Source organism: Protobothrops mucrosquamatus, unplaced genomic scaffold (genome assembly GCF_001527695.2).
Source record: "Protobothrops mucrosquamatus isolate PMUCROS unplaced genomic scaffold, P.Mucros_1.0 scaffold21, whole genome shotgun sequence".
Taxonomy (NCBI): domain Eukaryota; kingdom Metazoa; phylum Chordata; class Lepidosauria; order Squamata; family Viperidae; genus Protobothrops; species Protobothrops mucrosquamatus.
Genome location: NW_015386406.1, coordinates 436,904 through 451,962, shown reverse-complemented (window position 1 = coordinate 451,962; position 15,059 = coordinate 436,904). Strand labels below are relative to the sequence as shown.

At 36.3% G+C, this 15,059-nt stretch overlaps 1 protein-coding gene across 1 annotated transcript in view; it reads right to left on the bottom strand.

Annotated features, from left to right (window-relative positions):
* Positions 1 to 6,464: 6,464 nt before the first annotated feature.
* LRRC72 (leucine rich repeat containing 72) overlaps positions 6,465 to 15,059 on the bottom strand; it is a 19,644-nt gene continuing 11,049 nt past the window's right edge. The window contains exons 5-9 of the mRNA XM_015810787.1: positions 12,709 to 12,822; positions 10,416 to 10,505; positions 8,415 to 8,573; positions 7,446 to 7,473; positions 6,465 to 6,630 (exon numbers count right to left, since the gene is read on the bottom strand). Of these exons, the coding sequence (XP_015666273.1) occupies positions 6,465 to 6,630; positions 7,446 to 7,473; positions 8,415 to 8,573; positions 10,416 to 10,505; positions 12,709 to 12,822 (557 nt within the window). The remainder of the gene's footprint in view (positions 6,631 to 7,445; positions 7,474 to 8,414; positions 8,574 to 10,415; positions 10,506 to 12,708; positions 12,823 to 15,059) is intronic.

The following is a 15,059-nucleotide window of genomic DNA, read 5'->3' as shown; positions in this document are numbered from 1 at the left end:
CTCGCCTACATCGTCCATATAGGACGACTCGGGAACTCAACTCCTACCCCGGGCAGCTCACCTATCCCCTTATGCCCAGGGGAAAGGTATCAAGCCGTTTGACAGCTGATGCTGGCTGTCAAACCGGCTTTTACGCAAAACAGGCGGGAGGCAGCAAACAGCTGCGACCGACGAAATCGCCTGCCACCGGAAGTCCTTCACGTGGTCATTTGTTCTTATGACCAACTGCAGCTTCACTGCAGCAATACCCCTGCCTATCTCCCACATGCCTTGGACCTGCTTCCAACCCACAGGGCCCTACAACCTCGTTACCTTTGAAAGATCTCTGGTTAGGAAAGGAGGATAGATCACTGTTCCTGGACTTCATGGCCAGTTATGGCTGCAATCCCATTACTGGCCACTATTGAATTGTGGCCACTCAGAAAACGGCATCCGCTTCCAGGATTGCACAGCCCAGGAACGAGGACACCTGTCGTTCCCTAATCCTATTTCCAGAGTTTGAAAAGTAAATGCGCAATGAGTGAAGCGGTATGAGGAGAGTGTAGGTTCTGTTGGAATAGAAACAAGCCCAAGGCCTGTAAGGATTTTGGATGTTTTGGATATATTTTTTTTGGGATTTTAACTTTGTCTTAAACAAAATAAAATATATACAAAAATGATCTCTGACCATTATGGATAGTCTCTATTATGGTCATCAGTCAAAGATTACCTGTACATTAAAATTCCTAGTTTTTATCTAGTATGCTACTTGCCTGTTTCTGTTAAACAATATTGCTAATCTATATTGGTTTAACTGACTTTAATTATAAATTTTTAGTTATAGAACTTTTTTCAAACCAATTTAAGCATAATGTTTGCTGAAAAATTGACAAATAACAACATGGCTATATATAAGTATTAGGGATGCTTTAATAACTAATCTTTGAATAATATGTTAATCATTCATATTCTGGAGTAGAGAGGCCTGTAACTTGAAGCCAGATTTACTGGGGGAGGGGGGGAAGATAAGGCTAAAAGAGCTGAATTCCACAAATTTTCTTGAATTATACATGACTTTCATTATATCCCAGACACTCAGATTATACTTTTAGGAAAAATAGAAGCACAGACTGGTATTAAAATATTAAGAAATAGCAATGTCAATTTCTCTCTTTGGGATTGGAATGGAAGCACAAATTATACAGGATAGCTTTTTATTTAGAAATAACCAAATTTAAATATAGTACAAGCTGTCTAAGTTTACCTGTTAACTGCAGTACTTATGTTTTCAAAGAGATACAGGCTTTATGGTGGGAGGAAGAATTACTCATTTATTACAACTGTGACTCTAATAAATTCATATATAAGGATATATATAAGGATTTTTTATGTGCAATAAATTATAGGTAATTCTCACTCAACGACCATTCATTCAGTGACTGCTCAAAGTTACAATGATGCTGAACAAATGATATTTGCAGCCATTGCAGTGCCCTCATAGACACATGACCAAAATTTGGGCAATAGGCAGCCTGTTCATATTTAGGACCACTTCAGCTTCCACCTACCTATATCCCACCATCTCTGCCCTTTTAGCCATCCTGCACCCCCATGGACCCTGCCATCTGCGTTCAGCTGTCCCCAGCTGACCTTTACTCTCTTCTTTCTCCTGGTGCTGGTGACAAGGCATGTCAACCTTCCATAAGGAGGCTGCAGGTCAGTGAAGCCTTCTTTCCAAAGCCTTGGGAAGGCTTTCTGAGGCTCCAGAAAGGCTGCTTGCAGTTTCAGGAAGAAAGCCTCAGGAAGGACCAGGCCAGGCACATCTTGTCAGCAGTGGGCATTGGAGTGCAAGATGGTGGGGATCAAAGCAAAATGCAGGGAAACCAAAGGGCAAAAATGGAGGACATAGATGGGTGTGGAGAGTTGAAGAAGAGGCAAGCATGGCAGGGCAGGAGAAACATGAAACTTTGCCTATCAACCACTACTGGGACTACTGAAACTATTGTTAATAAACAGTACAATCCTGTGAAAATTTACCTAATGACTGCATTGCTTAGCATTAGAAATTCTGCTTCAAATTAAGGCAATTAAACAAGGACTACCTGCACACAGTTACTGAAATCCATATCTGCAGATTGATCAATATACAAACAGGAAATATAGCTGCACTCCTTGGAACAAACTAGTTTGAAAAATAACTGAAATGTTAGCATGCTTGGCAAGAAGAATCTACTGTGAATCTTTTTTCTTTGACAAACTATTTTATTTAAATATCTTAAATAATTTGGGCAATAAGCTTGCATCAGCCTTTATGCTGAACTGCACAATTTTTTTTTTAAAGCAACATAGATTATAAAAATTACCACTAATATTTTAAAAAAAATTCACATGGTATTTTAATATCAATGTGGGATTGGCTCAATCTTTGAACTTATCACTAAATCTAGAGAAATCATAGAGAAACATTGTTCCAGCTTTTCATTTTTGGAATATTAAATATTAATATTAAATATTTAAAATATTAAAACATCTCTAAATAACAATCATATCTTCAGTCCACCGCTTATATTTCTGTAATTTTATTCCTTAATAAAACCAAAGCTTTTCATAAAATGACAATTTTTTTACATTAGGAATATAGTATTTATATGCACATATTTCAACTGTTATATTTCTTTCCAAAATTATTAATGTAAACTGTAAGTCAAAATCAAAGGAGAGCTGTAGCAGGACATGAGCAAATCATATGAATTAAACAACTCTCAAATTTTTCCTAGTGACAATGCACACAGAAAATAATTTGATACCCAGTCTCTTAAAAACATTATTTGAGGGTTCCATAAACATGAAACATACTTTCTGATGTATTAGCTTCTTTCTTAAATCAATATCTGGACCTGGTTCTAATGATTTTCAAGATTGGGTATTTCAATTTTTCATTCCACATTTCAAGTATATAATAGTAGTTTTCATTTAATTTCTACTTCATTTTATTTTTGAAAATTCCATGTAAAATTTAATTGTTCATTTCACTTTAAGCACAGTTTCTTTTAAGGATCATAAGATTCCAGGTACCTCTGAAGCTGCTAAGGCATCTGGTCCATATTGCCTATTGTCTTCAAATATGGATTGTTCAAGTCAGTTTCTTTATAGTTCTGGGTCAAATTTTCACCGTTTATCTATTAGCAACAAAATATGTCTAATGATCTTTAAGGCTAAAAAATGAAAATCCTTGTTGTTATACCTTCATTCTAAAATTTGCTAGCCAAAACAGGGCAATACTCAGAAAAAAATATTATTCCACAAGAATATATGAAATGAAAACCAGGTAATAAAGCTGAAAATCTGATATATTAAATCTCAGTTTTGGTAAAAAATATTTTAAGGGTTTTGGCTGCTATAAATTTGTTAGTAATTTATAAAATATCTGAACTGATACAGTAATTCCTTTTAAAATATCTATATAAATATAGATACAATACTTTAATAACATCCAGTTTCAAAGCAAATGTATTAATTAAGAATCCAACACTCTGACCTGGTAAATACTGAATTACCATTTCTGTGTATCACTCCAAAATACTGCAAAGGACCAGAAACGGGTTTCAAAATATTTCTGTTGGGCACTGTCATACAGGGCAAATAATGCTGCTAATTTCCTTTAAAATCTTAGTTAAACAAATTAGCAGAGTTATACATTCTCCATACCACTGATTGATAACATATACATATGGTCCTCAAGATACAATTGTAATGGAGCCTGCCTATCATGGTTGCATGTTGCAATGGTATCTCACATAACAATATCCCATGCTTACTCTCCCCAATACAGTCAGGTTGTTAGGTGGGACATGGAATGCCTCAGATGGGGAAGGCCCTTGGTGGCCTAGAATAGGCCCTGGCCTGCCTGCCCTGGCCTTCCCAAGGCCTTCCCATTTTCCAAGACATCCTATGCCATACTTCCTGCCCCTGCTCTTGACTCCCATTGTGACCCCCTAGGCCAGTGATGGCAAACCTTTAGAGACCGAGTGCCCCAAAACCATCCCCCACCCGTCCCTGCTCCGCCCTGCTGACTGGGCCACCCACCACCTCCACGGCCTGCCACAGATCACTCAGGCAGCCCAGCAGCACCATGGCAGCCATGTCCTCTGCCCATGCCCCCAGCATCATCTGCATGCAACGGGGCACAAGGGCAGAGTCTTGTCCCCGCTGTCCGGCTACCATGTCCTTGGCTGTGCTGCTTTGCATGGGCCGCGTCCAGGGGCAACTCTCCTCTGGGGGGGCTGCTGGTGAAGGGGCTGTGGGAGGAGGCAGGAATGGGGAGACGGTGCATGTGCCCACAGAGAGGGCTCCGAATGCTGCCTCTGGCACCTGTGCCATAGGTTCACCACCACTGCCCTAGGCCTTAGGCCTGATTCCCATGCCACTGAACTAAACACCCTCTTCACTTACTGTTTGAAAGTTCAAGGCCTCCTAGAGTGCTGGAACAGATCACTTCATCATGCAGCCATGTGGCACAATTCTACAAGTGGCAGAGATATTTATAGCCATCAGAATGCAGTTCAGCCGCTGGTATTTGGCAGCCATTTCTGGAATAGTGCCATATGGGTGAGGGACAATTTAGTTTGCACCATCATTCAGAAACCTCTGGGCCAGAATTAGCTACCGCTTTCAGAAATGCACCATGCAGCCACAGGACAAAGCATTCTGATTTGCTACCTAATGAGGTCTGCCTAGCATTGCAGAAAGCTGCATCACTATGCAGTTTTAAGGCAACAAAACCAATTTGTCCCTTGCCTGCCATTTTGCCCTGCCATAAGTGGGTGGAACAAAATAGTTGCATATGGATCACCGCTGCATGGCCCAAGGACACATAGTGTGTCCTTCTGTAATATGATGTCCAGAAATCTTCAAAAGATAAATTGGAATGTGTGACAGAAATGTAAGGAGCAGGCCCAAGTGGTGTGGGGATGGTGAGATGAAAGGTGGGAGAAAGGAGGGGAGGCACTGCAGCAGCTGTAACTTTGAAACAGGGTCATATGTAGGTTTTGGGGATTCTGTTGTAATATCCAACAGCTGTTAAGTGACCTTTGTATCTTGAGGAACTACCTCTACAAACCATAGGAAAATCTCATTAACAGTACTTTCTCCCCACCTCCTATACATTTTTAAGGATATAACATAACTTTTAAGATTTCTTATGGGGAAAAAAATTAGAGAGCTCAGAATATTGTTGCATCTACTTTTATTTTCTATATTAATTTGCAGCTAATTTCCAAACTAGCAAACAATACTTTTTCTCTCATTTCTGTATGAAATGCAAAATATTGAACTTGGGAAGGCTGTATTAGGAATATACACAAAACAAAGTATTTTATAAGCAATCCAAAATCAAGACAAACTGAATTGTTCTGGACTCACTATTTTTATAGAATAAGTAGGGCAATCCCTTAAACAGTTCAGTATTCTAACTAATTTCCATATTTTTTTAAATCCACGCAAAACATTGTCAGATTGAATATTTGCTTCCAAAAGTTAATATTATAATAGGAGAAATTGTATGTAAGACATCCCAGACAGTTTTAATTTGATAGACTGTTTATTTGCTACCCAATTGGAATGCCTAATAGATGTCATTCTAAATTAGCAAAATAAATGTATCTATGGTAAAGACTGCATCTAAAATCTTTGTAACAGAAAACCATAGTTTAGCCTTTAACTAATCTATAAAATAAAATTTACTTAGGGTTTGTTACAAAGAAAACAATATGATACTGGTTAGGCTGGGTGGCTGTGACTAATTTATGGCAGATATTCAGGGCTATCCAGAAGTTGCTAAGTTGTCTCACTGGTGGATATATTAGCCAGAGCCATATATGCAGACTTTTTAAAAATTAATGCCAGATAATTTTTTTAGCTTACCGCATTATTTACAACTTGTGGATGCAAATGAAATTTGACTACTATGTTTAGACTCACTTCAATGGTCCTATAAATAAAGATATTGACACTTATTTTAAATACTACAATAGGCCTTATGGGATGAAATAACTAATCTCATATAGACTGTTTCCCCTACCCATTCACAGTATTTCTTAACATAGAAGACAATAAAGACTGAGACATTTCAATAGTCATCGCATATCTTTGAAGATATTTCAAGTAATATAATTGTAATATAATCCTTATGTGCTATAAGTGGGTGGCAAAAATTGGTATTTAAACTTCCATTATTTCAAAATATTCCAATTCTTTTCAAAAATACCTTGAAACTCAAAGGCTGATCTATTTCAGTAATGTAATGTTATTGCTCTGGCCACTGAATTCTTGAATCACACTTATTTTAAAAAGTGCTCCACATTCAATATTAAAACAATAAATAATATTTTTTCCCTTAAAATATCTTCAATTGACAATTAGAACATTTAATAGGAATACAATTCAAAAGAAGCTCTTAGAGATAGTTTTCTGTAGGAAACAGGCTCTTATCTGAATCTAATGGTCAGTTTTTCTGGCCTTTTCTCTGGATTGCTGCCAAGGCGTTTTTCTTCACAGGTGGGCATTTTCCCCCAATCAACAGTTGAAAATTCCATCATGCCACGCTTCATTGCCCGCACAAAGACAGCATCTTCTGGATTTGCAAATGGTATTCTTTAAGAGTAACCCCCACCCCCAAAAAGTTAGTAAATGACAATATTCTTATTCAACCAATGGTTAAATAGGCACTTGCATTGGAATTTAAGCATATTCTTAAAATAATCACAAAAATGGGCTACCATTTCTAAAACGAGGCTCCTCTTAAGTTTTTTCTCTGTAATCTCAAAAATTGCTCCAAACTCACAACCAAATTCTGCTCAAATCTCAAGACCTGCTCCAAACCCAAAATTGAACTCTGCTCTGCCCAAAATTATTTTTTCCCATCAGTGTATTTTGTTTGTTTTTGTCTTTAAGTTAACCCTGACTCCTGTTGACTGCCTGGACAAGTCCAGGAACTTTCCTTGGCAACATTTTTAGAAGTGGTTTTCCATTGCTTTTGTCTTTGATCTAGGAAGAGTGAGAACTCAAGTTTCCCTACTTCTAGTTACTACTCTAACCAATAGATCAAACTGGTTCTCAGTATACTTTGCACCATGTAATTATGCAAATGGTATACAAATTAAACAGGAAAATATAGATGATATAAAAGTCAAATAGTATAGTCAATATATTCATACCAATTATATCTTCCATTGAAATGTTCTTTTGCAAATCATTTAAAATTCAAGATGGGTAAATCTAGTGAGATGTTTAAACTTCTAATGCAACATAACTCTTCATGAAGTTTATAAAATGAGTATTAATGTTTATACAACACAATTATCTGTTCAATTTAAGCAGCTATGGCTTAACTTGTCCTTTTACTTATATAGAACTTTTTTATTTACAATATAATCTTAAAATATGGAGAAATTGTTTCAACTACTTACTTAACTAAGTGATTTCCAAACTCGCAACCTAAAATAATTATTAAAAATATTGAATGTTGTATATATCTTTTGTCAATTGACATATACTACTAAACAACTAATCAATTTAAACTACATTCATTTTAAAAAATAAATACATAAACTTATCAATCTAAAATATTTATTCAGTAAAATGTATTGAATTTTAATTTCAAATGGTTAAGGATAAGCCCTTATAATTTGTAAATCTTTACAAATTTACAATTTGTAAATCTGGCATAAGAAATATTGCTTTTTTCTCTTCAGATTAATTTCTATATCTCATTATTTTTATATAATTCAGAGAACTATTTATATTGTCCAAAGCCTTTGTCACTTAATCATTATTCTACTCAAGAATCATTTTCCTTAACTTCTAGAAGCAAAACAATTAATGTTATTAGGTGCTTCATATTCATGCAATATATGCATACAATAAACATTTTTTTAATTTATCAAAGTTCAAAATTTCCAATAGTTTAATTTTTGAACCAGAAAAGCTAAAAATAGATCAAATGATTCAATACAACTATGTTTTATGAATATTTTTTATTGATATGCACAATATAATTACAAATAAAAATCTTTTGAGGTGAAGAGGTAAAATAATGATTATTATAAAAGTTTAGATAATGTTGAAAATTGTTAAACATGTTAGGAAAAGAATGTTGATTGGTAATCTATGTTATTAAGAAGCCTGATGGTTCATGTGATTAGGACAGTGGCTTGACAAGCAGCAAACTCATGTTCGAGGCATGAGTGCTGCCATGGGGCTGGGTAAGCTCCCATTATTTGCTCCAGCTCCTCCCGGAGATATTAAAGAAGGCCCCAACTGGGTGTACGCCAGGCAACAGTGATGTCACTAGCTAATCCTTTCAAACTGGAATCACTTCGGTGCCTCCAACAAGAGTGCAAAATCTATTCTATTTTAGTAAATTATTGTTGAAATACCTGGAGGCAAGCGCAACACTTTTGTGGGTGCCAGCCTGAATGCTGCCTTTGGCAACAAAGGTATATCTACTCTCTTTCCAAATCCTATGGACTGAAGGACAAGAGTCTTCTCATGATTGTAGATATGCAGAGCTGATTCTTTTTCTTTTCTAGTTATTTCTAGGGAAAATAAATTAAGGTTTTGTCAGATCATTAAACTATTTAAATACTTTTCATTACATGTTCAAGTCTCTTTGGCTTTTATTTTTTAAGAGACTTATCACATTCCACAAAATATTCCAGAGACTCCTTTATGTCTTTCTATTCTTTCTTTAGAATATTCACTGAAAATTTCAGTGCCAATTGCCCTTTTAGAGGCATTTTGAAACCTTGCTTCCACAAGGTATTATTGGTGGTTGATCCATAAAATTGAGAATTTTTTAGATTTATGTGTGAATAAAGTGGATAAGGAGTAATAGCTTTTTCCCTTTCAAAATATTATAGCCGGATGTCAATCAATGAAATTGAATAAATGAAATTGGAAAAATCAGGACTAAAAAAATTATTTTTCATAACACATAATTAAACTTCAGAATTTGCTACAATGTGATGTGTTGATGGCTGTCAGCTTGACTGGCTGCAAAAAAGGGTTAGATTAATTCATAGGAATCATGGGTATGAATAGTGACTACATGTAGTTTGCAACCTACAATCATTTGTTCAGTGACTGTTCAGTTACAAAAATCCTGAAAATTAAGGTGGTTAGGACCAATCCTTGAAATGCCAGTCATTATAGCACCCTCATGGTCATTTGTTTGCAATCTGGGTGCTTGGTGATTGGTTTGCAGTTACGACTAGTTGCAACGTTTTGCAATAATGTGATTGCTATTTGCTATCTTCTCTACTGGCTTCTTCAGAAATTAAAAGGGAAAGCCATCAGGGAAGGTCACTAGTTGCCCTAGTGCACCCTCCCTAACACTCATGTGACCCTTGAACTATCGTACAACTCCATGACCCATGTCTCTTGAGCCCCTTTGCTATAATTCTCATTCACCTCCTACCTAGTACCTTCCATGAACTGCACCCCTTGCACACTCCTTGCACTCCTTCCTCAATCCTTGATGGACCTCTCACATGCACTTGCATATACCCTCCCCATTTGCATAGCATCCCCAATCTCTAATCCGCATCCTCATACACCCTATCCCTCTTCCACACCACCTTGCACACTCCTCTTGCATGTCACACCTCATGCACCCCTTTGCACCTATTCAGACTTGCACCTCTCATGCATTTCCTCAGCCCCACTCCTTGACCTGCAGTATGCCTCTAACCCAGCCCTCATACTCTTACACATCCTGCCTCACCCTCTCCATTCCTTCCCATGTACCCCTTGCTACTTTCTCCACCCAGCAGCAGCCACTTACCTGCCTGACAGTTTGTGATTTTGTTCTGGAAACCTGGCAGGAACACACTTCACCAAGCAACCATGCGATTCGGTTAACAACAGCAACTAGGACTACTGGGATTGCTATTGCTAAGCAATATAGTAGTTCGTTACAATTGCATCACTTAGAAATGAAAATTCTGATCCCAATTTCTACTGTAAGTCAAGGACTACATGTACTCTGAAAGCCATCTGCTGGGAGACTAGTGGGCTTGCTGCTGCAGTTGGCTGGGCACTGTGAGAAAAAACTGCTAAACTAGACAACCCAAAAGATCAATGTAACCGGATACTGATTATATTCTTATTTATTTATCAAATCTATATAAACAACCCTCTATTAGGGTTGGGAAGCAAAAAATTAAAAACAATATATCAAGAAGATTATTAAAACTAATAAACAATGTTGAAGCCTCAATAAAACTCATATTTATCCATCAACCATCCAATGCTAGCTCCATCAACAAAATATACAACAATAAGATCCATGCATATTAAACCTTATATAATTATTTTAACCACAAGAATAATACTTTTATTCTTTGCAAAACACTTCTCTTGAAAAAAGAGAATTCTACCTTTTCTGTCGAGCAAAATTACTGAGGGAATGTGATATATTACATATAGGCGATATCTGCATTCTTGTGATAGAGGATTGTTAAACAGGTCTGCAAAAGTTGAAACACAGAAGAAAATTATTGAGCAAAACCTTGACAATATTCATGCTAATTTCCACTTTGCAAACATAATATGCCATTTTGAATTCAGAAAGTATATTTTTTCCTGAACCTTCTGACCCATTGTGAAATGCATTGTGAAAATATGACCACCCTTGCTTTTTGGCATCTTTTGTGTCATTATCTTTTAAATGCTTATGTACCTTATGATTAACTGGGAAAAGTTACTACTTTAAGCAAAAAACTACAGGTTCCACATAATGTGTTATTCTTTTTCCCCCCTGCCCCTTGCAAATAGACTTGCTAATGCACTTCAAGCAGAGACAAACAGCAACTGCAATAGACCTGCCTCTTTCCTAAGTGATTTATTAAGATCATCATCAGATTTCAGTAAAATAACATGTATTCGATACTACATCCAGGTTTACAAGGTTGATGAAGTAGACAAGCTCAAGAAATCTATGTACTACACATTGAAATAGGCTATAATAATAGAATCTTAATATCCTGATTGTGTATTACCACCCTCCCTTTTATATCATAGTGTATCGGGTAGTAGCTACATTTGTGTCTTCTAAATACAATCTTGTTTCCCAAGAATTAAGTTAAGTTTTAGATCTCTTTGCTTATACAACAGTTTTTGCCTATTTCCATCTCGTAACTCTCTACAATAAGCCACAAGTTACATTAAAATTTTAGGATTTGAAGATACATTACTTTGGAAAAGCATATTGGTTTAGTACATCTGAATAATATGAATGTCTATATAATGGATAATAAGGTGTGTTTTTTCCAAGGAATTCTAAAAAGTCTGTTTTAGAAATAATTTCTTTTTCATAAAAAGGAAATCTAATTAATTGCACTTAAAGAACCACTAGATGGCAGCAGTGGAAAGAACACATACTTACACTATTTTTGAACCTTTCTTAGGAATTATGTCAATATTAACCAGAATATTTTCCTATTATAGTATGGATTTTCATTTCAATTATTTGTAGAGTATGCTATTTTGCATAATCTTTTGTGTAATTTAATAAATTACACAAATATATCAAGATTTAATGTAATAAATGAGTAGTTTTGCTGAACATTATAATTAATACCTTTTTGAAAAATAAAAATAGTTCCTTGTCTATAATCACTGGATAAATTACATTGGTTACAGGACTGTCAATTTGAAAGAACTATAAATAATGTCTTTAATATTGTGTAGTATTCTGGGTTTGTTTGTTTTTAAAATAGATGGCATAATGGCCGTTTATATATTGTTCTTCAAGTCAGTCTTGACTCCTGGCAATTGCCTGAATTTATACAGCTTTCTTGGCATGATTTTTAGAAGCAGGTTGCCATTGCTACTTTCTTAGGGCTAGGAGAGCAACTAGCCCAAAGTCACCCAATAGTGTCCTGCAGCAGTAGAACTCTTCAGTTCCCTGGTTTCTAGCCTGGTGCCTTTTACCACTATAATGAACTGGTTCTTACTGATCTACTTAAATTATCTTAAATAAATATTCTTATCTAAGAAAAGTGTTTTTCTTCTAAACCAATCTCAACACAGTTATTTTGGAAATGTCCATACCCATCATAAACCTTCTCCCTTTCAATAGCTGGTATTTTCAAAATGTAGCTGGGATAATCTAACAATCATTAATCATCTTTTTAACTTTAGAGTGATTCAGATTTGTTTCTGTGAAATGTTCGGTATGCTAGTAATGATTTGGATATTATTAAACACCTTTAATACTTATTTTACCAAGGAATAAGTTCTTACTTCTTAGAATTCTGAAAGCCTAGCATGATGCATGAGTGCATTCCTTGGGGGGGGGGGGAGAAAGATTGCCTACACACTAACTTTAAGCTTAACAGTTTATAATCCTACTTCCCTGCAGGCAATTTCATACAGCAGAATTTAGTGGCGCCAGTACTGTCTTGTTATCTTAATACGAAGTTTCAAACTAAGGCATTTTCATCTGTCCTTTGCTGTGCCCAATATAGTAAAAGAACACACACACACATTAATTAAAAAGTACACAGGTGTGCTGAATTACAAAAAATGTTTCTTAACAAAAGAACCTATTTTAAAAAAATTGAAATATAGTATTCCATTCCCTTCTCCAAAGCTGCTTCTATGAAACAAATATATTTATGTTAGTACTGTTATTCTATGTGAGAAATACACACACACACACATTATTACTTAAGGTATGTAAAGTTCGCAGTCCTTGTAGTTCTTTCATAGTCATATCCAAATTTTTTAGCTGATTGTTGTGAAGCAGCAAGATCTGCAGTGAGTGTAAATTTTTCAGAGCACCTAAAAATGATAATAAAAAAATAAGGCACTATTGGAACAACTTGTACTTTAATTCCTATTGCAAGAAAGGCAATAAAACAATTAAAACAGTCATGCTTTCTTTATAAGATTCTTGAAAGCATTTAGTTGGATGGTAAAAGCTTGATGGACCCATAATCAAGATAAGGAATATCCAAACTCTTCAATTCATCACCTTTTTCATGAAGTTTCAGATTGCTCATCCACCTCCAAACATTTATTACGTGAAAATAGTGGTAATCATCATATTCTAGATATTATTCTTGCTGCTACCAATCTCACCTTTCGGATGAAGAACTGGCATATTCTACAAAGACCCCAAAAGATTAATTGACCACAATTGACCTATCATTTGTTGGCCACCTTCTGATTCCCAGCCATTTACTGACCTACTTTTTATTCCCAGTCATTTATCCACCCCTGGGATAATCCCAGCAACCCTTGGCAATAGATATTAACCATTTTGGGAGACTGTGGCCTAGACCATGTTCTGACTATGACCATCAAGTGAAATCATGCCAAAAGGAAAACAGCTGGCCTACTATTATTGCAAATAGTTATTTTGAGAGTTATGGTGGCACAATGGTTAGAACACAATATCACAGGCTAACTCTGCCCACTGCCAGGATTTTGATTCTGACTGGCTCAAGATTGACTAAGCCTTCCATCATTCAGGGGTCAGTAAAATGAAGACCAAGATTGTTGGGGGCAATATGCTGACTCTGTAAACTGCCTAGAGAGGGCTGTAAAGCACTACGAAGCAGTTATAAGTATAGTTCTAGTGTTGTACTATTTAACAGAAATCATAATAAAATTACAGTAGACCAACATGCCTGTTATTAGCAACTATCAATTAAATTTGACCTATGTGTTTGTGTTCATCTACAACATTTATGATTATGTCATTATGCAAGTGACATAGCTGATGCAATTTCATCATTCACAGAAGTGATACAAATCACTGTTGAAATATAGTCTATATTGTATGTAAAACTTCTTTTATTAACATCCATGTAAAGAGATTTCACTGCATTAGAACATTACTTAAACTCAGGCAGTACAAATACCGGTATCATATAACCAAGTCAATATAAGAATTCAACTAAAAATATGAATAAATTAATCTCAGTCATATAAAAGTAACAATTGGAATTTAAGATTTATTCTCTGATTGGATGGGGGTGTGTTCTGTTTAGGTGGGAGCTTTGTTGTGCTCAGATTAGTCTGAGTTGCAGGGGGATTTGAGATGGAGAGCTGCGTTGCTGTTGTTTGGCTTCGCGTTCGTGGTCATGCCATATCTTCATGGTGGGTGTCAGTTTGCTTTATGTATGGATTGGAGGGGTTTGAAATGGCTAATGATGCAGCTATGGTCTGGCTTTTGGTTTGTGTTCGTGCCTCATCATCGGTGTGGGTTTGGGTTTGCTTTTTGCGTGGATGTGTGATGGTGACATCCTGTGTGGTTTTCGTGAGTGTGGGTCTAGTGTCACCCAAACAGAACACCCCCCCATCCAATCAGAGCACATGCAACCCCCCATCCAATCAGAGCACAGCCAAGCCCCTAACCAATCAGAACACACCTCCACCCAATCAGAACAGCCAAGCTCCCACCCAATCAGTTCATACCCCCACTGGCAGTTAAAAGGAAGAAACAGCTGCAATCACACATTGCTCCTAGAAGCACGAAGCCGAAAACACCAGCCTGAAGATGACGAATGGGACTTCGTCGAAACGTCGCCAAGACACTTCCAATTTTACATGGGAGAAAACCCGAATAACCAAAGACCTACATACAAACACCCGCAAAAACTTCAGAAAACATATATATATGTTAGATGCCAGCAAGAGGAATTCAGATTCTGGCATGATGTCATGGTTCCGACTAATTAAACACTTCAAAGAACTTTCAGGCATGTTTATCCTAAAGCCTTTATTAACAGTGTTATAAATTGACGGCAATCATGGAGGTTTATGCCAGAATCTGAATTCCTCTTGCTGGCATCTAACTTTTCTTGCTAAACCCTTCCCTTATCTTGCAGTCACAGGTCTGCCCAGAGGGCAGAGATTCACTTCCGTTCCTTTTCCCGGCTTTTGTTGTTATTCCCCTCCCTTTTCTCTGTCATCTGAATTAACCCTAAAAATAGCAGACAGTTCTGCATATTTTGTCAAAGCAAGAATATTCAATATTAGCAGCGTTGACATTATATATATATATATATATA